This window comes from Lutra lutra, chromosome X, assembly GCF_902655055.1.
Source record: "Lutra lutra chromosome X, mLutLut1.2, whole genome shotgun sequence".
Lineage (NCBI taxonomy): Eukaryota > Metazoa > Chordata > Mammalia > Carnivora > Mustelidae > Lutra > Lutra lutra.
Window position 1 is genome coordinate 85,294,004 of NC_062296.1, and position 25,628 is coordinate 85,319,631.

General features: G+C 37.4%; 1 protein-coding gene across 8 annotated transcripts in view; it reads left to right on the plus strand.

Annotated features, from left to right (window-relative positions):
- SCML2 (Scm polycomb group protein like 2) overlaps nucleotides 1-25,628 on the plus strand; it is a 97,686-nt gene that overhangs the window by 46,447 nt on the left and 25,611 nt on the right. For all 8 annotated transcript variants that reach the window (XR_007124815.1, XM_047716328.1, XM_047716329.1 and 5 more), the window contains one exon: nucleotides 1,037-1,280. Coding sequence is in view for 7 of the 8 variants with exons in the window: in XM_047716328.1 (XP_047572284.1) it covers nucleotides 1,037-1,280 (244 nt within the window). In the remaining variant the exon portion in view is untranslated. The remainder of the gene's footprint in view (nucleotides 1-1,036; nucleotides 1,281-25,628) is intronic.

The window sequence follows — 25,628 nt, forward strand, 5'->3', positions numbered from 1 at the left end:
TTGACTTTTAATGTCGTTATCCTAGGGATTTAAGGGATAGAATTGGCAGGTCTTGGTCTTTGAATGTGAGTGTTAAGGGAATAGGATGTGTCTAGCACAGTGGTTCTCAGCCTTGGATGCACATTAGGATTACCTGGGTAATTAAAATGTGCTGATGTCTGGGCCCCACTCCAGACCAATTCAATCAATATCCTGGGGGTGTGGCCTCAAGTGTTTTGATGTTTAGTTGGGCTGACAACCCCTGGTCTAGGACTATTTCCAGTCTTTTGGCTTGGGTGACTGGGTCGATGATGGTGCTATTTACTAGAATAAAAAGCAAATTGAAAGAAAAGGTGTTGCTTTTAACATAGCACTTAGGTTTTCTAAGAATCAGGTTAGCATTTGCATGCTTTAAATTTTTATAACTAAAGTATGCTTTTTAAATATTGGTTTCTGGATTGGATATCATAAATGACCCCAGATTATATGACTTTCATGTTCTTGTGTCTGCATTTTATACTTGGAGGTGGTTTCTTTCTTTCTTTCTTTCTTTTAAGATATTATCTGTTGCTGTTTATTCTCCTTGGACTTAGCAGCTTTCAACATACACTATAATTTATACATTTGTTAGGTTTGTTTGAGTCCCTCTTTCTACATTTCTTGTTGATTGCTTGTCTCTTTTTCCCCTACCCGCACCCCAACCACTACCACCACCACCACTAGAAGGTAAGCTCCACCAGAGCAGGGATCTTTGTTATTTTTTTGTTCACTAATGAATCCTCAATTTCTGGTATATACTATATAACACATATTTCTTAGATGACTGAATGAATTACTATCAGTCTGGTTTTGTTTCCTTCCAGGTTCTCGGCTCTGCTCCAGAGTAAGTGACATGTAGAGCAGAGTTTCAGAGAGATCTCTGAGAAAAGTTTTCTTCCTGTATTTAATTGATAAACATGGAGTTTAATTTTTGATTGCTAAAAGTTGTGAGATAACAGTTGAGCAAATGCTTCTTATTATATCTTAACAAAAAACTTTTTTTTAAATGTTTTGGTAGGAACCACCAAAGCCACCTCTAAATAATTTTAAAGTGGGAATGAAACTTGAAGCTATAGACAAAAAGAACCCTTATCTGATCTGCCCTGCAACTATTGGAGATGTTAGAGGAGATGAAGTTTATATCACATTTGATGGCTGGAGTGGAGCTTTTGATTATTGGTGCAAGTACGATTGTCGAGATATTTTCCCAGTTGGGTGGTGTCGCCTGACAGGAGATGTATTACAACCACCAGGAACTCATGGTAAGATAATAAGTGACTACATACTCTTTTATTTTATTAAATTTAGTTCTAACTGCTTTTGGCATTGAGGTTAGGACTTTTGCTCAGCTGGAGCAGCAGACAGAACAGGAAGGGCACTGCTTAGGCTAGAGAACTGGAGGTAGAAGATGGGAAATGATTAGAATTTTTGAGAGCCAACTCAGCATCATAATCTGAATTGATAGTCCACATTGGAGAATATGGGCAAGCTACAAGTCACACTTGGGCCGTTGACGCCTTGCTACTGTAAGCATTTTGGGGTGCTTAGCTATCTTTATAGTTGATATTCAATTTAAAATTGCACATAGTATTCCATTGTTTATATCTCAATGGTAGTTTTTAAAGGGTAAGGCATAACAACTGTTATATACATATTTTGCATAATTTTGGTCAGTTTTTTCACGTTAAACTGATACTTTGATAGTCTTAAGTAAAATCTACCTGTCTGCATGTGAAAATTTTATTATTTATTTATTTATTTTAAAAAAAGATTATTTGAGAGAGAGAGAAAATGTGTGAGTGAGTTGGGGGAGGGGCAGAGGGAGAGACTCTCAAGGAGACTCTCTGCTGAGCACCGAGCCCAGCATGAGACTCGGTCTCATGACCCCGAGATCATGACCTGAGCTGAAGAGTCAGACATTTAACCGACTGAGCCACCTAGGTGCCTATGTCACCGAAAATTTTAGATTATGGAAGATTAACATGTTGTTATAGTCGGTTGTTTATCAGTTGTAATGCTGTGCTTCTTCCTAAATTGAATTCTATGATCATCTAGATACTTTCTTTCCGAAAAAAATCATCAAATATTGAGGTTCCTTAGGGACTCTTCCAAAAGCTTAGACATGCCTAACCTGGTCTTCTGTGATGGAATAAGTGCTGAGATTTAAGTGGGATCTAAGCATAGAACCTAATCATTGGCTTAAGTTAAAGATAAACTTACTAGTAGAATCAAATGTAAACATACTTAAAATTTATCCAACTAAAATTTATTTAGACCAGAAAAAAAGGTGAGTGTAGAAAATGTGTAAGTAATGTGTGTAGCATGAGAGCAATGGCTAGATAAAAGCATATAGTCATATTCTTGTAACTGCTGTTAGAATCTTTTTGGATTTGGGACTTTAACACATCCCATTATATTACAATACTACATACGATGTTGTCCTTCTTTTCAGGGACCTATTTTACCAGTTCCCTGCTGCCATAACTCTAGGAAGTAGATATTAATGGCTGATTTTTGTAAAATTTAATATGTTTCAGATCTTATGTATGTATGATACTAAGGCAGTCTCTGCCCTCAAGGAGTTTACCTTCTAGTCAAAGAAGGATAAATGGAAGAATAGGCTTTAAAAAAATATGTATATATGCAGAACTAGCAATGCAAAAATACAGATGTGTGCTAGATACGAAAGTGGCCCAAAGACATCCAGTTTTTTTAGGCTGGAGGGAAAAGTGGTTGGGTAAAGGAATGCTTAACAGAAAGACACATGATATGAGTATTAAGAAAGGAGGAGTTTGCCAGGCGGAATAGAGATACGGGTAGGGTGGACACATCACAAAGGTATAAAATCACACAGTTTACTCTGAAAATGAGGTGGTTCAGTTTGGAACATGGTGACTTTGGAATGCATGGCCAAGAATTCTGTTGTCTTCTACTATCTAGTCTCCCTTTTTTCGTAGTAACACAGTTCAGCTGCCTAACATGAAGACTACTTTTACAGCCTCCCTAGCAGTTACATATATATGGCCACAAGACTAAGTCCTGGCCAATGGGATAAAAGTAGAGCTAGTATGTTCTACTTATAGGAAGTATATTAGAGATGAATGTACCCTTCTGTCTTCCTTCTTTCTGCATCTGTCCTGCTGCTAGTTATGTGCTTGTTTTGGGTGGAGTTCCATCCTGAACCATGAAATGGGGACCATCTTCTAGGCATAGTGGAGTGGAAAGCAGAAAGGAGCCAAAATCCCTGAGACTTTTTGTGGAGCAGAATTTTCATACTGGCCTGTTCCAGACTGTTATTGAGAGAAATAAACTTCTGTGTTCTATGAGTAAACTATTCTTTTAGGTTTTTCTGTTACTGTTGGCTGAACTTAATCCTAACAAATTCAGGGTAACTTAGGACACCAGGTGAACATATCTGTTGGATAGCTGCACATACAGGTATGGAGTCCAAAAGAGATAGGTCTTAATTGACAAAGCAGGTTTGAGAGCCATCATGCTCATTCAAATAAATATCCTTTGTGTCAGGTAGGATTATAGGTGCTATCTGGGGCAGGGGCCGATGGTAGACAGCTTACACATCCAACTGATAGCAGTAAGTGGGGGAAGTTTTGGGTGTGGTTTTAATTGTGCATGTGTAACAGAAATAGAAAAGGACCAAGGACAGAACCCTGTGGGTGAATATTTAAAACAATTTTCACACTTGAATCACTTTGGCGGGGTGGGAGGGGGAACTTATTCAAAGGCTGATGCCTTGGAATCAGTGGGTCTGGAGTGGGGCTCGGGTGTTTCTTCTGCACATGGTTTGAGGCCCAGACTTTGAGAAACACAAAAATAAGGGATGACTAGAAGATAGGAATCAATTCAGGACACTGAGAAAAAGTATACATAAATGTAGGAGAGTTAATAGGTTGGTTTCCCTAACAACAGGGGATGAGAGATTTTAAGAGGTATTCAACACTGTCAAGTACAGCATAAACGTCAGGAGGAGAGGAGAGCTCATTAGAGGCCTTAAGTAAAACCATGGTTGCTAGACTACTTTTGAAAAGCCAGATTTAGAGAGCTGAGTAAATAGATGCAGAGCACTTTTTTAAAAATGTGGTTTTGTGGATACTTTCTGAGATCTGCCTCCTCTGTCCTTTATCCCACTAGGCATTTCACCAGTTAAAGTGAAATTTAGGAACTTTACTTCAGTTTATATCCCTTTACCCTCCCTCATTCATAATAAAATTTTCTTATTTACATTCGTTGAGAATGAATTAGATAGTGTTACAATTTTTGTTCAACTGCTAAACATAATTAGAAAATTCAGGAGAAGTAAAGTAGTATATTTACCCACATTTTTGCCATTTCAGTTCTTTCTTCCTGATTTTCAGATTCCTTTTTTTTTTTTTTTTTTAAATCATTTCCTTTCTGTTTCAGAGAACTTTTAGTCATTCGTCTATGGTAGGTCATCTGGCAACAAATTCTTAGTTTTCCATCATCCAAGAATGTCTTTATTTCCCCTTCATTCTTGAAGGATAGTTGCTGGATATAGAAGAATTCTGTGTTGAAAGTTCTTTTCTTTTTTTTCCATTTTTTAAAATTTATTTTTTATAAACATGTAATGTATTTTTATCCTCAGGGGTACAGGTCTATGAATCGCCAGGTTTACACACTTCACAGCACTCACCATAGCACATACCCTCCCCAATGTCCATAACCCCACCCCCCTCTCCCAAACCCACTCCCCCCAGCAACCCTTAGTTTGTTTTGTGAGATTAAGAGTCACTTATGGTTTGTCTCCCTCCCAATCCCATCTTGTTTCATTTATTCTTCTCCTACGCCCTTAACCCCCCCATCTTGCATCTCCACTTCCTCATATCAGGGAGATCATATGATAGTTGTCTTTCTCCGATTGACTTATTTCGCTAAGCATGATACCCTCTGGTTCTATCCACGTCATCGCAAATGGCAAGATTTCATTTCTTTTGATGGCTGCATAGTATTCCATTGTGTATATATACCACATCTTCTTTATCCATTCATCTGTTGATGGACATCTAGGTTCTTTCCATAGTTTGGCTGTTGTGGACATTGCTGCTATAAACATTTGGGTGCATGTGCCCCTTCGGATCACTACGTTTGTATCTTTAGGGTATATACCCAGTAGTGCAATTGCTTGGTCATAGGGTAGTTCTATTTTCAACATTTTGAGGAACCTCCATGCTGTTTTCCAGAGTGGTTGCACCAGCTTGCATTCCCACCAACAGTGTAGGAGGGTTCCCCCTCTCCGCATCCTCGCCAGCATCTGTCATTTCCTGACTTGTTAATTTTAGCCATTCTGACTGGTGTGAGGTGGTATCTCATTGTGGTTTTGATTTGTATTTCCCTGATGCCGAGTGATGTGGAGCACTTTTTCATGTGTCTGTTGGCCATCTGGATGTCTTCTTTGCAGAAATGTCTGTTCATGTCTTCTGCCCATTTCTTGATTGGATTATTTGTTCTTTGGGTGTTGAGTTTGCTAAGTTCTTTATAGATTTTGGACACTAGCCCTTTATCTGATATGTCATTTGCAAATATCTTCTCCCATTCTGTCAGTTGTCTTTTGGTTTTGTTAACTGTTTCCTTTGCTGTGCAAAAGCTTTTGATCTTGATGAAATCCCAATAGTTCATTTTTGCCCTTGCTTCCCTTGCCTTTGGTGATGTTCCTAGGAAGACGTTGCTGCGGCTGAGGTCGAAGAGGTTGCTGCCTGTGTTCTCCTCAAGGATTTTGATGGATTCCTTTCTCACATTGAGGTCCTTCATCCATTTTGAACCTATTTTCGTGTGTGGTGTAAGGAAATGGTCCAATTTCAGTTTTCTGCACGTGGCTGTCCAATTTTCCCAACACCATTTATTGAAGAGACTGTCTTTTTTCCACTGGACATTCTTTCCTGCTTTGTCGAAGATTAGTTGAGCATAGAGTTGAGGGTCTATTTCTGGGCTCTCTATTCTGTTCCATTGATCTATGTGTCTGTTTTTGTGCCAGTACCATGCCGTCTTGATGATGACAGCTTTGTAATGGAGCTTGAAGTCTGGAATTGTGATGCCACCAACTTTGGCTTTCTTTTTCAATATTCCTTTGGCTATTCGAGGTCTTTTCTGGTTCCATATAAATTTTAGGATTATTTGTTCCATTTCTTTGAAAAAAATGGATGGTATTTTGATAGGAATTGCATTAAATGTGTAGACTGCTTTAGGTAGCATAGACATTTTCACAATATTTGTTCTTCCAATCCAGGAGCATGGAACATTTTTCCATTTCTTTGTGTCTTCCTCAATTTCTTTCATGAGTAGTTTATAGTTTTCTGAGTATAGATTGTTTGCCTCTTTGGTTAGGTTTATTCCTAGGTATCTTATAGTTTTGGGTGCAATTGTAAATGGGACGGACTCCTAAATTTCTATTTCTTCTGTCTTGTTGTTGGTGTAGAGAAACGCAACTGATTTCTGTGCATTGATTTTATATCCTGACACTTTACTGAATTCCTGTACAAGTTCTAGCAGTTTTGGAGTGGAGTCTTTTGGGTTTTCCACATATAGTATCATATCATCTGCAAAGAGTGATAGTTTGACTTCTTCTTTGCCGATTTGGATGCCTTTAATTTCCTTTTGTTGTCTGATTGCTGAGGCTAGGACTTCTAGTACTATGTTGAGTAGCATTGGTGATAATGGACATCCCTGCTGTGTTCCTGACCTTAGCGGAAAAGCTGAAATTCTTTTCTTTAAGCCGTTGAAAAATGTAGTGTAACTTCCTTCTGGCTTCTGGGGTTTCTGCTGAGAGGTTTGATGTTACTCGAATTGTTTTTCCTCTGTAGGTTCCATTATGATTACAAGTTTGTTTTTGCACTAGTTCTTCTAGTGTTTACTTTATGCTTTATCTATTTTTGTGTCTATGTTATCAGGTATGTACAAATTTTGAACTGCTGTAGTGTCCTGGTCAGTTGAATCTTCTGTAGTAATCCTCTTTATGGTGACTCTTTTTTTTTTTAACCTTAGAATCTGCTTTATCTTATATTAATGTAGCTATACCAGCTTATGTTTAGTTGGTGTTCTTGGTCTCTCTGTTTCTAATGTTCAACATTTATCTAGTCTTATCTAAAAAGATTCATTTCTTGTAAATAGTTGGATTTTGATTTTTTGGCTAGTCAGCCAGTCTGTCTTTTAACTGGAGCTTTTAAACTACTTATATTTATTGTGATTACAGACATATTTGGTTTTCAGTATGCCACCTTATTTAGGGCTTTTATTTGTCCTGCCTTTTCTATGTTTTATTTTCCTTTCTTGTCCTTTTTGGGTTATTTTTTCTTATTCCATTTTCTCCTCTTCTTGTTTGGAAGTTATATGTTATATTTTCTGTTCTTTTAATACTCTAAAAATTTTAACATGCTGGGGCGCATGGGTGGCTCAGTGGGTTAAGCCTCTGCCTTCGGCTCAGGTCATGATCTCAGGGTCCTGGGATCAAGCTCCGCATTGGGCTTTCTGCTCAGCGGGGAGCCTGCTTCCCCTTCTCCCTCTGCCTGCCTCTCTGCCTACTTGTGATCTCTCTCTTTGTGTCAAATAAATAAAATCTTTTAAAAAGAAAAAGTCCAGGGCGCCTGGGTGGCTCAGTGGGTTAAGCCGCTGCCTTCGGCTCAGGTCATGATCTCAGGGTCCTGGGATTGAGTCCCGCATCGGGCTCTTTGCTCAGCAGGGAGCCTGCTTCCCTCTCTCCCTCTCCGCCTGCCTCTTTGTCTACTTGTGATCTCTCTCTGTCAAATAAATAAATAAAATCTTTAAAAAAAAAAAAAAGAAAAAGTCCACAAAGAAAAAATTTTAACATGCTTTCTTGATTTAATGGAATTCTGTAATTGATCAATGTCTTTATTCTGTACTAAGATAATAAAAGGAAATTAGAACACTGTACCTATTTATCCTCTTCACATTCATGTTGTTATTGTTGTATATTTTATTTTATTTTATTTATTTTGAAGTGTGGGAGGGGGAGTGGGAGAGAGAGAATCTTAAGTAGGCTCCATGCCCAACGCAGAGCCCAACGCAGGGCTCGATCTTACCTGAGATCATGACCTGAGCCAAAATCAAGAGTTGGACACCCAACCATCTAAGCCACACAGGCACTCAACTGTTGTATATTTTAATTAATTATATAGGAAACTATTAACTATTATTATTATTCATATAGTCAGTATTTGTTGAGATTTACCAACATATTCAACATATTCTTCCCTGTTTATTCCTTCTTAGCATCTCAACCCTTTCATCTGGGATTAATTCTCTTCTCTCTGGGATAGATCCTTCAGATTTTTCTTTAGTGGGTGGTCTGCTAGTGGCATGCCTTCTCAGTTTACATTCATCTGAATATGTCATTATTTCCACTCCTCCCTTGAAAGACATTTTCTCTGGGTGTTTAGCTCTAGATTGACAGACATTTTCTTTCAGTACATTGCAGATATTGTTCTTTTACCTTTTGGTTTCCATTGCTATTGAGAAATTCAACTGTCAGTCTAATTATTTTTCCTGTGACTCATCTGTTATTTTTTTTCTCTAGCTACTTTGATATTTTCACATCATCTTTGGTGTTTTTCAGTTTTACTCTGATACTTCTAGGTATAGGTTTTGTTGAATCTTGATATCTTGGCAGAAGCACATATATACAAATGATGATTTGTTTATTTTTATGTATGAAAAACTTTAAATGTTTCATATTACATTTTAACTATTTTATCATCATTAAGAATTTCAAACAGCACAAATAATTTGACATTTTAAAGCATTTCTCATGACTGCTTTATGAATACAAATAATACAAACTATGTGTAAGTAGAATTTGGAAGTGTTAGAGTAGAAACAAAGATATGCTTGCTGTTGCCACATTCAGTTTTGTAAAGATTCACAGAAGTCCTCAGAAGAATCTTGGGATTCTGGGAAAAGTATGGTTAAAGATTGTTAATTGATACTCACCCAAAGATATTTCATAAATGATTCATTTTTATTTTTTTCCAAGCATTGCTTATTCATTACATTCATTACATAGATTAATAGGGTTATTGCTGTTCTTACTACATGAGGTGAAATACTCTTTGAGTAGAGAAAACATTTACTTTGGTCAATAATCATTCATTAAGTGATAGCTATAATATAAAAATATTATTTCCTAGATGTAATGTGATATATTCTAAAATCATATTACTTTAAAATTATTTTTCATTATTTTAGTATAACAGTTTTTCTCTAATAGAAAAAAAGTAATAAATGCTCAAAGTGAAGAATTGAGGAAAGCATGCAGAGATAACTATGACAAATAGTTTGATTTGTATTTGGCTTCATACTTCTTTTTCTTCTTTTTGTCTTATACGTATAGCTTTAGAACACACATGGCCAAGTCAATAGAGAAATGTTGAAATGAGTTGTGGTATAGTTATTCTTTTTTTTTTAAGATTTTATTTATTTATTTGACAGAGAGAGAGATCACAAGTAGGCAGAGAGGCAGGCAGAGAGAGGGAGAAGCAGGCTTCCCGCCGAGCAGAGAGCCCGATGCGGGGCTTGATCCCAGGACCTTGGGGTCATGACCCGAGCCGAAGGCAGAGGCTCAACCCGCTGAGCCACCCAGGTTCCCCCAGTATAGTTATTCTTTAGAATAATATAGAACCATTTAGAAGAATGAGAGGATTTCTGTTTACTAAGAAAGCTTTCCAAGATGTGTTAAGTGAAAAAAGCAACCCCTCAAAATACATACGATGTAATACCATTAAGTCAAAACAAATATGTATTTCTATATGTAACTGTAGATGTATTTATATTCATACATAGAGAAGATCTGAAAGGCTATATATCAAATCGGTAGTAGCAATTATATCTGGAAAGGGGTGTTGAGTGGTAAAGGGAACTTTTGCTTTTACCTGTGGCTTCTTTAAAAAATTTTTTTAATTTTTAGTTAATTTATTTTTTAAAGATTTTATTATTTATTTATTTGTCAGAGAGCGAGAGAGAGAGAGAGAGAGAGAAAGCAAGCACAAGCAGGGGAGTGGCCGGCAGAGGGAGAAGCAGGCTCCTCGATGAGCAAGGAGCCTGATGTGGGACTTGATCCCCGGACTCTGGGATCATGACTTGAGCCAAAGGCAGATGCTTAATGACTGAGCCACCCAAGCATCCCTGTGGCCTTTTTTTTTTTTTTTAAAAGAAGAACGTGCTGTAGGTTACATTTGTACTTTAAAATAATTACTTTTATTTTGAAAATGGATTATTCTGCATATACTGGTTTTTTACCTACTTTTTCGTGATACAATGTGATTGTGTTCCCATGTAAAATATATCCCTACAAAATTATATTTCTGTGTTGTATTACATCATATGGGTGTACCATAACTTAGCCAAACTTCTTTTTTGTTTGACATAGATGATATGATGAATATATCTTTGCATATCTCTGTTTCCATAGAATAAGTTTGCTGGGTTAGGGGATATGTTTGTTAGGTTGACAAATACCCATTTCCATTCCTGTTAGAGGTGTGTGAAAGTGGTTTTTTTCCTTCTCTGGCCATCTTTGAGCATTATCTTATTATTGTTGCTAATTTAAAAAATGTGTTTAAGGGACGCTTGGGTGGCACAGTCGGTTAAGCATCTGTCTTTGGCTCAGATCATGATCCCAGGGTCCTGGGATAGAGTCTGCATTGGGCTCTTTGCTCTCTGGGGAGCCTGCTTCTCTCTGCCTGCTGCTCCCCTTGCTTATGTGTGCTTTTTCTCTCTCTCTGACAAATAAAATCTTTAAAAAAATGTTTTTAAAATTTTCATTTCTTAAATTGTTAGGTTTGATCTTTTTTTTTTCCATGTACCTTGGCCATTAATATCCCTTTATAATATTCCTATGAATTACATTTCCCCCTTTTTTCTTATCGTTTCCTTTCTTGTTGATTTGTTTTGAGTGCTTCATTTATTGCACATAGCAATAAATGTCAAAAAGTAAAAAAAAAAAAGTTAATCATTTGCTTTTTTTCAAATTATAGTATAGTTAACATAAAGTGTTATATCGGTTGTAGGTGTATAATATAGTGATCCAATAAATCTGTACATTATTCAGTGCTTATCATGATAGGTGTACTCTTTTCTAATTTATTTTTTTATTTTAAAGATTTTATTTGTTTGAGAGAAACAAAGCATGAGGGGGGAGGAGCAGAGGGAGAGGGACAAACTGCCTTCCTACTGAGTGAGGAGCCTGATGCAGGACTTGATCCCAGGACCCTGAGGCCATGATCTGAGCCGAAATTAGAGGCTTAAGTGACTGAGCTACCCAGGCATCCCTATGATAAGTGTACTCTTAATCCCCTTCACCTATTTCACACATCCCCTCTGGTAACCATCAGTTTGTTTTCTATAGTTAAGAGTCTGTTTCTTGGTTTGTCTCTCCTTTGCTCATTTGTTTTATTCCTTAAATCCACATATGAATGATTCATATGGTATTTGTCTTTCTCTGACTTATTTCACTTAGCATTATACTCTCTAGCTCCATCTATATTGTCGCAAATGGCAGGATTTCATTCTTTTTTATGGCTGAATAATATCTCTCTGCTCTGTGTGTGTGTGTGTGTGTGTATACATACATACCACATCTTTATCCTTTTATCTATTAGTGCATACCTGGGCTGCTTCTGTAATCTGGCTATTGAATAAATAATGCTGCAATAAACCCAAGGTGCATATATCCTTTTGAGTTAGTGTTTTTGTATTTTGGGGGCAGGTACTCAGTAGTACAGGTTACTAGATCATAGGGTAGTCCAATTTTTAACTCTTTGAGGAGCCTCCATGCTGTCTTCCAGAGTGGCTACACCAACTTGCATTCCCACCAAAAGTACACAGAGGTTCCTTTTTCTCCACCCTTACCAACACTTGTTGTCTCTTGTGTTTTTGATCTTAGCCATTCTGACGGGTGTGTGGTGGTATCTCATTGTGGTTTTGTTGTGCATTTCCCTGATGATGAGTGACGCTGAGCATCTTCTCATGTGTCTGTTGGCATCTGGAGGTCTTCTTTGAAGAAATGCCTGTTCATATCTTCTGCCCATTTTTTAATTGGGTTATTTGTTTTTGTGGGTGTTGAGTTGTATCAATTCTTTATTTATTTTGGATACTAACCCTATATTGGATATGCCATTTGCAAACACCTTCTTCCAATCTGTAGGTTGTCTTTTAGTTTTGTTGATTGTTTCCTTTGCTATGTAGAAGCCTTTTATTTTGATGTAATCCCAGTATTTTTTTTTTTTTTTACTTTTATCTCCCTTGTCTCATGAGAAATATCTAGAAAGATGTTGCTAAAGTACATGTTAGAGAGATTACTGCCCGTGCTCTCCTCTGGGATTTTTATGGTGTCAGGTCTCACATTTAGGTCTTTAGTCCATTTTGGTTTTACTTTTGTATATGGTGTGTAGTGTCATAAAGTAAACATTTTTTTCTCAGTCATTTGCTTTTTTTTTTTTTTTAAAGATTTTATTTATTTATTTGGCAGATACAGAGATCACAAGTAGGCAGAGAGACAGGCAGAGAGAGAGAGAGGAGGAAGCAGGCTCCCTGCCAAGCAGAGAGCCCGATGCGGGGCTCGATCCCAGGACCCTGGGACCATGACCCGAGCCAAAGGCAGAGGCTTTAACCCACTGAGCCACCCAGGCGCCCCTCAGTCATTTGCTTTTTAATGTTATTTATGGTCTTTAAAAATGTGCAGAAATATTAATTTTATTGACTTGAATATTATATAATATAAGGGTCTAAAATAAGGTTCTTAGCTAAATAATTTCAAAAGGCACACAAATAATGGTTAATGAATTGAATTTAATAAATTTTTAAAAATCTGTATTGTTTTTGTCCATTTTGAATATTTCTTTTTTTTTCCATTTTGAATATTTCTTAAACACACTGGAAATGTTTGGTGTTCAATGTTTATATAACTGCTTTTCCAGCATTTTTTACGGTTATAACACTTAAAGCTTTTTCAAATACTTAATGACTAAAGATAATTCACTTGCATAGCTTCTTAAAGAAATGTAATGAGGCATCCATGAATGCCACTTGATTTGACTTTACATTAAAAAAAAAAACTACTTATTAAAGCTTGACTGGCTTTTTTGTTTTTCAAGAATAGTAGTAAAGTTTATTACACTTTAAAACTTAGGCTGTCAATTTTTTTTTTCTCCCTGTGTTAACACTTCTATAATCAGAAACAGCCAAGTTCTTTTTATGCTTATCATTGGTAGAAAAATTCACTGGGAAACTTAACTTAGGTAGAAAATTCAGCAAGCTATGTGTCTTTTTTTCCTCCTGTTTATTTAGGTTTTCCTTTCTTGGCCCTTGTTATGACCCTACAATCTTTCAAAGCCCTTCACCTCTGGTTGGTGCTGTCACTGCTCATCAGATTTATTCTGGAGACCTGTATAGGATATCTGGTGAGAAAGAGGAAAGAAGTATGTGTGCTACTATGTCCTTGACAACTTAAAGAAGGCTGAGTCAAGTAAACTAAAACAAGGCCCATTGTAGATTTTTTTCTTCTTGAAGAATTTATCTGATCTTGCTGTTTTCTGTTTCAACTTGTTCCCTACCTCCTTTGTATTTTATATCTTTGTTCTCTCTGAAAAAATGATAGAAATTTAAGAATGCTCTCTAAGCTCTTGATTTTTTCTCACATTGCCCTTGTTTTGTCTCTGGCACATATAGTTACAGGATTTATAGCCAGTCATCTCATTAAAGTCCACATATTAAATACATGAAAGAGCAATACCTGGAATCCAGCAACTTAGAATCAGAACTGGAATTACCATTATTTTAAAGGCGATGTGTGGGTTTTTAAAAAATTTAATATTTAAATTTATCCTTTATTTGGGAAGGCTTCTAGACAAATAGATTACTATTTTGCTTCTTTAATTTTATTTATAAACACAAGAAATGTAGGTTTCTAGTCTTGAGAAATTAGAAATACTCAGAAGCAGAGGATTCTTTTTTTTTTTTTTTAGATTTTATTTATTTAAGAGAGAGCATGGGGAGTGAGGGTGGGGGTGGGGAACCAGAGGGAGAGGGAGAACCCTGCTCCCTACAAACCCCCTGTGGAGCTCAAACCCCCTTTGGAGCTCTGAGATCATGACCTGAGCCAAAGGCAGATGCTTAACTGACCGAGCCACTGAGGTGCTCCCAGAAGCAGAGGATTCTTAGAAAAATTTGCCCTAATATTAACTTTTTTCTCATATTGTGGGATATTCAAAGTTGTTGTTTAGGGTGTCTGGGTGACTCAGTGGGTTAAGCCTCTGCCTTCGGCTCAGGTCATGATTTCAGGGTCCTGGGATCGAGACCCACATGGGGCTCTCTGCTTGGCGGGGAGTCAGCTTCCCCCTCTGTTTCTGCCTCTCTGCCTACTTGTGATCTCTCTGTGCCAAATAAATAAATAAAATCTTAAAAAAAAAAGTTTTGTTTATAAATTGCTATGTTGTAAACCATTCTACCTGGCTTTAGAGGTACTTAAATACTTTTAAAGTTAACTATGTAAATTGAAGTTACATAATTCCTAAAATTAATGAATTAGTTTTATTTAACTTAGCTTCATGCATCACTGATTATAAATTAATGACCTACATTGGTGCGAAGTATCATCTTGTAGCCTAATTTTTTAAGCAATTGTGACCACACAGACCAGGAAGGAGGGCAGCAAACTTCCAGATGCTTTGAGTATAAAGTTGCAGGATCCCAAGGGTTTAGAGGAATTCCTCTGGTCCAAAGGGAACTGTGGAGGAGGGGAAAACCTAGAATCAAGAAGCATTCCTGTCTAGTGGTACTATAGCCCATCAGTGACTATCTTAACTCATTTCTTGATAAAATCCTTCAACTACTGGGTTTCCTGCCCCCCATCTCTCACAGAAAAAGCTTTAAAACTAGGTGGAACTCAGAGATAACGTGGCATTTCTTTCACAACTTTGTAAAACACTTTAGATGATGTTTGATAAAACTGGCATATTAGATTTTCTTTGTTGGTAATTGAGACAAAATTTGTGTGAATAGGAACTTTCTTCTGAAGATTCAAGTGAGATGTTTCAAACAGATTTTTAAATCTTGGGCACTGTTAGCTGCTGCTTTGAATGTGGGTTTATTTTGTGGTGTGAGTGTGTGTGTGTGGTGTATATATATGGCTTAGGGGTTTTTTGATTAAAATTTTAGGGGTGTGGGTTTTAAAATCTGAAATTTCTCTTTCGATCTTTTTAAAAATTGAAACTAGTCATTTTACATGGTGGCCGTATTTTGTAAAGTCCTTCCTATGGAGCATTTTCCTATCGAACCGTTTCAAAGTTAGTCTTTTGAGAAGCATTTCAAAGCTTCCATTGAACAAACAAGTGCTGTATTCCCCACCCCCACCTCATTCTCATTTTTTTTAAGAAACAAAAGAAATTATGGCTGCTTTTGCTTTTTGTGCAGATGTGCATAGAGTTGTATGTGGTTTCTGTAACTTGGGTTTCACCTTTCTCTAAGTTTTAAAATTAAGATTTTATAGTTTTTAAGATGTATCTTTACAACTTTTCCTCTCTTTTTATAGGATTGTTATATTTAGTAAAAACCACATAAAATTGCATTTTTCCTTTATGTTATAGTGGGCCAAAAGTAACAAGAGATACAAATAATTAAGGCTGTAAAAAGTTCAAGGGATGTCAATCCCACTGGCTTCTGAATGAACACTTAAGCATTTGTTTAGATTTTTGCCCTTAAAGTAGCTTATGGTAAAATACAGACTAATATACTTAGTTTATTTAGTATTCTTCTTGTTTGGTATAAATGAAATAGAAATGCTATCAACCCAAATTACTTACTCAAAAGCCATGAAATTTAAAACAGCTGATATTTTCTTTTTGGTACTAACAGCTTGGAACAAATGTTTTGCTTGTGCAAATGAGATGGCTATTGTGATGCAAAAAAGTATCTTGGAGAAAAAAGAAACCCAGCAATTGTCCTTTCTCTGTTTCGAGTATTTCAGCTAAATTATATTGCAATAATTGCAAGCAGAGCCTGGAGCTTCTTTCTTGTTTCTGTTCTGTGATATATTTTAACAAATTCTCTTGAGACTTTTGAAACGTCTTGATTTTTAGGACATGTAGTCCAACGGGGATAACTTTGTCTACAGACGCAATGGGTTGGCAGTTAGATTTTGCATGTCTTCTCATTTCTTTCCAGATTCTCTGACCCAGGGTAACCTTTGGTTCTTCTCTGAAGGCAGGAGTGAAGGGAGTTTGAGTAGGTGACTGATGATCACTGTCCATACAGCCCACAGACAATATGGGAATTACTTTAACAGTCTTCTTAGTCCCTCCTCCCACACCTCCTCCCCTTAAACCAACAAATGCAAATAGCTTCAGCCCCATTTGCTAGAAATCCAGGCTTGCTCTGGCAACATGGGCTTTGTTGTTAACTCGCTTTCTCCAGAAAGGCAGTTTTATTTCTGGTAAAGGAGAAAGGCTATCAAGCGGAACCCAAGACACCTTAATGGTAAATCTAGCAACAGCTTGTTCCTCTGGAATATTTCTAAAGGTAGGAATTACCCCAAAAGTTTCTTTATATTGTAGTTAAAGTATGGTTAAGGAAATTCATTGTCTGCTTTGTTAGCTTTTGTATACTAAATATTCCAAATTATCTCAAAAAAATTCTTTTTTGTTCTAAATATTAATTATTGAAATTATTAGTACTATTATTTGATCAGTCATTTCTAAAAACTGTTATATAGGACAAGAGAAAAGTTAGTCTTTGGTTATTTCTAGCATAAAAATGGTTTAAAATAAAAAGGAACAACCCTATTGTAAGTCAAACTTGATGATTTAAATCTCCAGTTTGTGATGAGGAGCATTGTCAAGTATTTTTCTATAGCCTTGAGGAATATGACATGATTTTTCACTAGTGTTATATGAGACTTATTAGAAGTATTTTTATGATACAGAAATGTAGATAACATTTTGCTAATTAAATATTGTGTCAATACATTTAGTATATTTTGTGGAAATTATAGCAGTGACCGCTATGATTTTTTTTTAACAGCATAATGGAAGTCACTCTAGAGAAGTAGTTTGGTAAGAAAAAAGATGCTATGATTTAAAAATTGAGTGGCTTTTAAAAGCTCAGAATTGTTAGATGAGTTGTGAATTGGCCCCAAACAACTGAAGTTGCTTCTTTTCATGTGAACTTTCTTCTGAAACTATTAAAGGTTTTGGAAATTGTCATCTTCTTTAATGTCATTGTGACCAAAACCTTGGTTTCTTTTGAAGTTAACAGATAGGAGTAGAGATTGTGAAATATAATGGTCTTCATGGGAAGCACCCCCCATGAAGCTGTAGGGAGTAGTTCACAAAGCATCTGTGATCAGCAAGTAATTGTTAGAAGAACACTCTTAAAACCCTTCTAAATTTTAACTGTGATTTCTAGCTGCTTCTTGCCTTTTAAAAATTTCCTTTCTAGGCTGAATACTTACATAATTACATAACAGGTTAGGAGAACCTTATAAATGCCAGTAAATTAGATTTTATTTTAATTTAGCATGTATGCCAAGAAAAAAGGCAGTGTCATTTAGGTACGGAGATAAGTAACTTTGACTGGACTTTTGTATTTTGTTTAAGGTAGCAAGCTATACTTTGACCTTTTAATTGCATTTGGGGTATTTTTCCCAATAGCATTTTTGTAAGTTTTCAATAACCTTAAGATTGAGTATTCTGTGCAGATTAAGATATATTTTGTAAGGTGTACGAAGTGTTTCTTCTCTCTTCTTGAATCTGTTTGTCTTAGATCTCCAAGCCCTGTATTGAAACGGGGGAGACAAGAGCAAATCAAAGCTACAAAGCCTCTCAGTATATTGGTTTTGGTTCAGTTATCCAGATGTAATTTTTAAAAGCTCCTAGAAAAGACATAGCAGCATTTCCAAAATGGGGATGCTCTGTCAGACCCCCAAAACAAATTCTTTTAAATGAGATCTCTACTTTTGTGAGTGAGTGGTTTGTTTTTTATATGTGGGAATCACCTTTTATTGTATGTTTAAAGCATTTTTATTTTTAAAAAAGATTTATTTATTTATTAGAGAGAGAGAGCGTGAGCATGAGCAGCAGGGGAGGAGCAGAGGGAGAGGGAGAAGCAGACTCCCTGATGAGCAGGGAGCCGGATGTGGGGCTCCATCCTAGGACCCTGAAATCATGACCCGAGGCAAAGGCAGACGCTTAACCAACTAAGCCATCAAGGCGCCCCTAAAGCATTTTTAATACTGTAAAACTGTGGCTCTTGGTCTTTTTTTTTTTTTTTAATATTTTATTTATTTATTTGACAGACAGAGATCACAAGAAGGCAGAGAGGCAGGCAGAGAGAGAGGAGGAAGCAGGCTCCCTGCTGAGCAGAAAGCCTGATGCGGGGCTGGATCCCAGGACCCTGGGATCATGACCTGAGCCGAAGGCAGAGGCTTTAACCCACTGAGCCACTCAGGTGCCCCTGGCTCTTGGTTTTGAGAGGGAAGCCTACTTGGGTCACCAACAAAACTCAGAAAGGACAATGGAGGAGCCAAGGCAACAGGATTGGGCTTGTTCACACTATTGGATACCAGCCATGCCAACTAAACCATCTCTTTTTGGTAAATGAGCAAGGAACTGGATAGAACATTCAAGTTAGAATAGGTCCAACAGTGGTTAAAATATGAAAAGACAGTGCCATTGTCATTAAAACTGGGGACAGCTACCACTAAAAATTAGAGACCTTTTTTTTTTCCTTTGTAACTTTTCCAGTGTTTGCCATCCTTTTTCCATGTAATGATTCGTTGTAAAACAAACTCTGAAAATGAAATGGTAGGGAGGGTCTCAAAAAGAACTTTTACGCTTGTTTTAGGCATAACAGAAAGTGAGAAAAGTGAAAAGTATCTTAGAGGTCTTTAAGTAATGATAAAAGGAAGAGTGATAAACTGACACCTGTGGGAGGTGTCTGACCAAGACCAAGAGTACCCCTGCTACTATGAAAAGAAATACAGACCACGTGTCTCTGCTGGTCAACTGCTTGGGCAATAGAGATGCTTTTACAGTTATATTCTGCTGTGTCAGCCTGTGCTACTGAGGGGGTTTACTCTTTAATTCTGAAACTGCTGGAGACAGGTGCAGATTCTAAAGATCACTGCCAGTATGCAGGGAGGCTGCATGGGTATCTCTACTGTTATTTTTAGTGGATTCATGTATGCTTGTACAAGTTGTATGGCTTTTTATAAAAATAAAATATTATAATGCTTATGTTGAATAATTGCTTTCTTTAGGGACATGACTTGTTCTGTTATTCAAAAAAGTGGCTAGGTTTATCTTTGTTGGGGCATTTTTATATTTTTAATGACAAAATTGGTATTGTAGAATATTTCGAAAACAAAGATAAGTGATAAAAGTAAAATCTAAAAATTGCTTGTATTCTTGCCATCTGCTAATATTTGGGTATATAAACCTCAGAATATTTTAATTAAAAAATCAAATGTTAATTGCCAGTTGTCATTGAGACCAACTGATGATGTCTTCAGATGCATATGTTGTATTCTGTTCCGTGTATACAGAATTATATTGCTTTGGTCCCAGCTACTTAAGTATTCTTACTGTGTTATTCTAGTAATTAATAGACATGAAATGTGTTCAGGTTATTAGATGTTTGATTTTGAGAAAATTCACAAGAAAATTTAACCCACTGAGCCACCCAGGCACCTCTCACAAGAAAATTTAGAGTAAAGAAGGTGTTCCTCCATTATTTGATGCGATTTTTTTTTCTTCAGGGTTTATTTAGCCAAGAGAATTGAAAAAAAGGAAAGCCCCTAAACATTGGATTATTAAAGGCATGTTGATACTTTGTTTGTAGTACTACTTCAGAAATTTTTATTTGTGGTTTACACATAAGCTCCTTCAAATTTGAACCTGAAGAAATGTTTAACCAACTATTTAATTCTGTATCTTGTTTTGCTAAGTTTAGAGAAGAAAATATTTTAATTGGAAGACATGTCTTTTCATTATTTCCCCTCACTAATTAAAAATAGTATTCAGTTTCAGCAAAGAGCATGGGCTTTTGGGTCAGACAGTCCTAAATTTGAATCCCATTTCTTTATTTTTTAAAGATTTTATTTATTTAGGGTGCCTGGGTGGCTCTGTTGGTTAAGCGTCTGCTTTCAGCTCAGGTCATGATCCCAGGGTTCTGGGGTGGAGTCAGATATGTCATTTGCAAGTATCTTCTCCCATTCCATAGGTTGCCTTTTGTTTTGCTGATTCTTTCCTCTGCTGTGTAGAGCTTTTTATTTTGATGTAGTCCCAATAGTTTATTTTTGCTTTAGTTTTCCTTGCCCCAGGAGACAAATCTAGAAAAATTTGCTACGGGCAGTATCGGTGAAATTACTGCCTGTGCTCTCCTCTGGGATTTTTATGGTTTTAGATGTCAGATTTAGATCTTCAAGCCATTTTGAGTTAATTTTTGTGTATCGTATAAGAAAGTGGTCTAGTTTCATTTTTGTTTGTTTGTTTCATTATTTTGCGTGTAGCTGTCCAGTTTCCCCAGCACCATTTGTCTTTCTCCCATTGCATATTCTTGCCTCCTTTGCTGAAGATTAATTGACCACATTAATTGTGGGTTTATTTCTGGGTGCCCTATTCTGTTCCATTGATTTATGTGTTTATTTTATTTTATTTTTTTTTAATTTTTTTTTTTTATTTATTTGACAGACAGAGATCACAAATAGGCAGACAGGCAGGCAGAGAGAGAGGAAGGAAAGCAGGCTCCCTGCTGAGCAGAGAGCCAGATGCGGGGCTTGATCCCAGGACTCTGGGATCATGACCTGAGCCGAAAGCAGAGGCCCTAACCCACTGAGCCACCCAGGCGCCCCGTGTTTATTTTTTTTGCCAGTACCATACTATTTTGATTGCTACAGCTTTGTAGTATATCTTGAAATCATACCTCCAGTTAGTTCTGTTCTTCTTTTTCAAAATTGTTTTGACTGTTCGGGGTCTTTTGTGGTTCCATACAAATTTTAGGATTATTTCGTTTAGTTTTGTGAAAAATGCTGTTGGTATTTTCATTCGGATTGTATTAAACCTGTGGATTGCTTTGGGTTGTATGGATATTTTAACAATATTGGTTCTCCCAGTCCCTGAGCATGGACTATCTTTCCATTTGTTTGTGTCATCTTCAGTTTCTTCCATCAGTATTTTATAGTTTCCAGAGTACAGGTTTTTCACCTCCTTGGTTAAGTTTATTCCTAGGAATTTATTTTTGATGCAATTGTAAATGGGATCGTTTTCTTAATTTCTCTTTTTGCTACTTCATTATTAGTGTGTAGAAATGCAATGGATCTCTGTACATTGTATATTTACTGTATATTGATTATATATACTTACTGCATTCATTTGTCAGTTCTAGTTTTTTGGTGGAATCGTTAGGGTTTTTATATATACTATCATGTCACATGCAAGTAGTGAAAGTTTTACTACTTCCTTATCAATTTGGATGCCTTTTATTTATTTTTTGTTGTTGTCTGATAAGCTGTGGATAGGACTACCAGTACTATGTGGAATAAAAGTGGTGAGAGTGGACATCCTTGTCTTATTCCTGACCTTAGGGGAAAAGCTCTCAGTTTTTCATCATTGTGTATGTTAGCTGTGGGTTTTTCATATATGGCCTTCATTAAGTTGAGGAATGTTCCCTCTGTAATCTACTTTGTTGAAGTGAAGTGTATTTTTCCAAGAAAATTGTAAAATGTTGAGATCAAGCCATGGTGGTCAATTTGATGCGTAAACTACCTGCATTGTTTCTATGGGAATATATGACCAGAGACAAAACTTGGATATTAAACATTTATTCATTTAACAAACATTTATTGGATGCCCATTATGTGGCAGGCCTCAGACCAGATGTTAGAGGTATAATGATGGTTCGAACTTACATAGTTCCTTACCCTAAAGGAATTCAGTGTGGTGGGACAGACAGATATGTAAGTAAAGATAAGATGTTGTAATATCTGTGCTGCCAGAGATGCATGCAGTAAATGCGGTTTATGAGCATTAGGTCCTATGGCATGCCTGGGAATTTAGTGCTAAAATTTTGCAGGGCTGATAATTGAGCAGAGTTTCGAATGTATAATAGGTAAGCCATTGACAGGGGAGGGAAGGCCTTTCTTAGATCAACTTCTTCAAAGGCAGTAAGGGGGACCTATTTGGGGACCTGAAATGATGATTATGGCTGAATCCATAATGATAGTTGGAGAATAGAGGAGATGAGGCTGTGAAGATATGTAGAGGGCCTTGGAACCAGGCCAAGGAGTTTAGATTTTAGCCTATGGATAATGTGGCATCACTGAAGATTTATTTATTGGAGAGCGAAGAGAGAAACCATGTGCAAGTGGAAGGAGGGGCAGAGTGAGAGAATTTTCAAGCAGACTCCCCACTGAGCATGAAACCTGATGTGGGGCTCAGTCTCAGAACTCAGGAGATCATGACCTGAACCAAAACGAAGGGTTGGATGCTTAACGGACTGAGCTACCTAGGCATCCCTGAAGATTTTTAAGAGGAAAAGTGACATATCACAGTTTGGACTTCATTTTATTTTTTAAGTTTTTTTATTTATTTAAGTAATAACTACATAGCACATGGGGCTCAGACTCACAACCCTGAGATCAAGAGTCACATGCTTTTCAGACTGAGCCTGCCAGGTGCCCCACATGGTTTGTATTTCAGAAAGATCATGATAATGTGCTATTGAGTATGGATTGGAAAGGGCCCAGGAATGCCAATTTAGAAGCTAATGTTATAGCTTACAGGAGAAGTCACGAGAATCTGAACCAAGTCATTTCATGGGCATAAAGAAGAATACAATTAGGAAATACTTAGGTAGGCTTGGTTAAACATGTGGATGGAGGAAGAGTACTAAGATGTCTTCAAGATTTCTGACTTTTGATAGTTGGGTGTAAACGGTAATGTCATTCAAGATAGAGCATATCGGATAAGCATGGTATGTTCTGGTTTTGGACATGTTGAGTGAGAGATGCCTATTTAAAGATTTATTTATATATTTGAGAGAAGGAGAACATGTGCCCATGAGTTGGGAGAGGGGCAGAGGGAAAGAATCTTGAAGCAGACTCCCCATGAGTGCAGACAGAGTTCAACGCAGGGCTCGGTCCCCCAACCCATGAGATCATGACCTGAGCCAGAACCAAGAGTCAGATGCCTAAACAACCCAGGCTCCCCAAGAGATGCTTATTCAGATTATCTAGTTGGGTCTTGAAAACACAGCTCTGGAACTTGAGAGAGGCTTATGATGGATGGGGGTGGGCAGGAGAATATAAGAGCAAGCAGTTTGGCAGTCATTATTATATGTAGGCAGTAGCTGAAGTCAAGGGAGTAAACTTAAAGCACTCAAAACTGAAGTGGGGGTAGGGAGAAGGTGGCTAATCCTGGGGAACATCACAGGAAAAGTGACAAGTAGAAGGAAGACCAGGAAAGCGTGGCTGGCTGTGTCAGATCCAATGAAGAGTTTAAAAAAGAAAACACTATCAAAAGTGCTTAGTGCTGTTAGGGGGTTGTGGGTTACCTTAGCACCCAGAGGTTCCCTAAAAAGAGTTGTCTGGAAGTGTAATTGCAGATGGTTGAAAATAAGAAAATGGCAGTAATAGTGAATGTGGGCTAGTCTTTCAAGAAGCTTGGCTGTGAAAGGAAGGAGTAAAGGTATTACCTGGAGAGAAGTAGGTAAATAGGAATTCCTTCTTTGGAGAAAGCTTTTTTCTTGCATTTGTTAGGGGTTGACAACAAGATTCCCCTGATACCCTATCCATTGATAGAAGAGGGCCAGGAGCATGGTAATGCCCTGGGAAGGGTGAGTGAGAATAGCGACAGGGCTGATGGTGGTGGCGATGCTGCTGCTGTGACTTAATAGTTAACATTTATTGAATATATCTACCATGTGCCTCATGCTGAATTTAAATAATTTGCCCAAGTTCTCATAGTTATTATGTGGTAAATCTGGACTTCAACCTAATTAATCTAAAAGCAGTGTCCCTGCTCTAGATAATGAGAAGCGGAGAAAGGAATAGGTATAACAAGTGGTTGGTACCAGAGTCCCACGTCCATCTGATATTTACCCTGCTTCTTCTGAGAATTCATAGTCCTCAGCTGGCTTCTGGCTTCCACATGCCTGCTGTGGTGCCTTTCTACTAGTTACTACCCCCCTGTGGTTTCCTTTAAGAGTTTTTCTTAGCTTAATTGAGGTTTTCTAAAATGATTTTTTTTATCGCTAAAAATCAGGAAATAAACATGCATTTATTTTTTTTTTAAATTTCTTTTCAGTGTAACAGTATTCATTGTTTTTGCACCACACCCAGTGCTCCATGCAATACGTGCCCTCCCCAATACCCACCACCTGGTTCCCCCAACCTCCCATCCCCCGCCCCTTCAAAACCCTCAGGTTGTTTTTCAGTGTCCACAGTCTCTCATGGTTCTCCTCCCCTTCCAATTTCCCTCAACTCCCTTCTCCTCTCCATCTCCCCATGTCCTCCATGTTATTTGTTATGCTCTACAAATAAGTGAAACCATATGATAATTGCCTCTCTCTGCTTGACTTATTTCACTCAGCATAATCTCTTCCAGTCCCATCCATGTTGCTACAAAAGTTGGGGATTCATCCTTTCTGATGGAGGCACAATACTCCATAGTGTATATGGACCACATCTTCCTTATCCATTTGTCTGTTGAAGGGCATCTTGGTTCTTTCCATAGTTTGGTGACCATGGCCATTGCTGCTATAAACATTGGGGTACAGATGGCCCTTCTTTTCACTACATCTGTATCTTTGGGGTAAATACCCAGTAGTGCAATTGCAGGGTCATAGGGAAGCTCTATTTTTAATTTCTTGAGGAATCTCCACACTGTTCTCCAAAGTGGCTGCACCAACTTGCATCCCCACCAACAGTGTAAGAGGGTTCCCCTTTCTCTACATCCTCTCCAACACACGTTGTTTCCTGTCTTGCTAATTTTGGCCATTCTAACTGGTGTAAGGTGGTATCTCAATGTGGTTTTAATTTGAATCTCCCTAATGGCTAGTGATGATGAACATTTTTTCGTGTGTCTGATAGCCATTTGTATGTCTTCATTGGAGAAGTGTCTGTTCATATCTTCTGCCCATTTTTTGATATGATTATCAGTTTTGTGTGTGTTGAGTTTGAGAAGTTCTTTATAGATCCTGGATATCAACCTTTTGCCTGTACTGTCATTTGCAAATATCTTCTCCCATTCTGTGGGTTGCCTCTTTGTTTTATAAACATGCATTTAAAAGACTCTCAGGGATGCCTGGGTGGCTCAGTCGGTTAAGCATCAGACTCTTGGTTTCTGCTCAGGTCATGATCTCCAGGTTGTGGGATCAAGCCCTGTGTCGGGCTCTGCATTTGGCATGGAGTCTGCTTGGGACTCCCTCCCTGTCCCTCTCCCTCCACCTCTGCCCCTCTCCCCTGTCCCTACTCATGTTCTCTCCCTCTCTCCGAAATAAATGAGCAAAATCTTTAAAAAACAAACAACAAAAGACCCATTTGATGTTAAATGTTGAAAAAAATAGAAGACTATCAG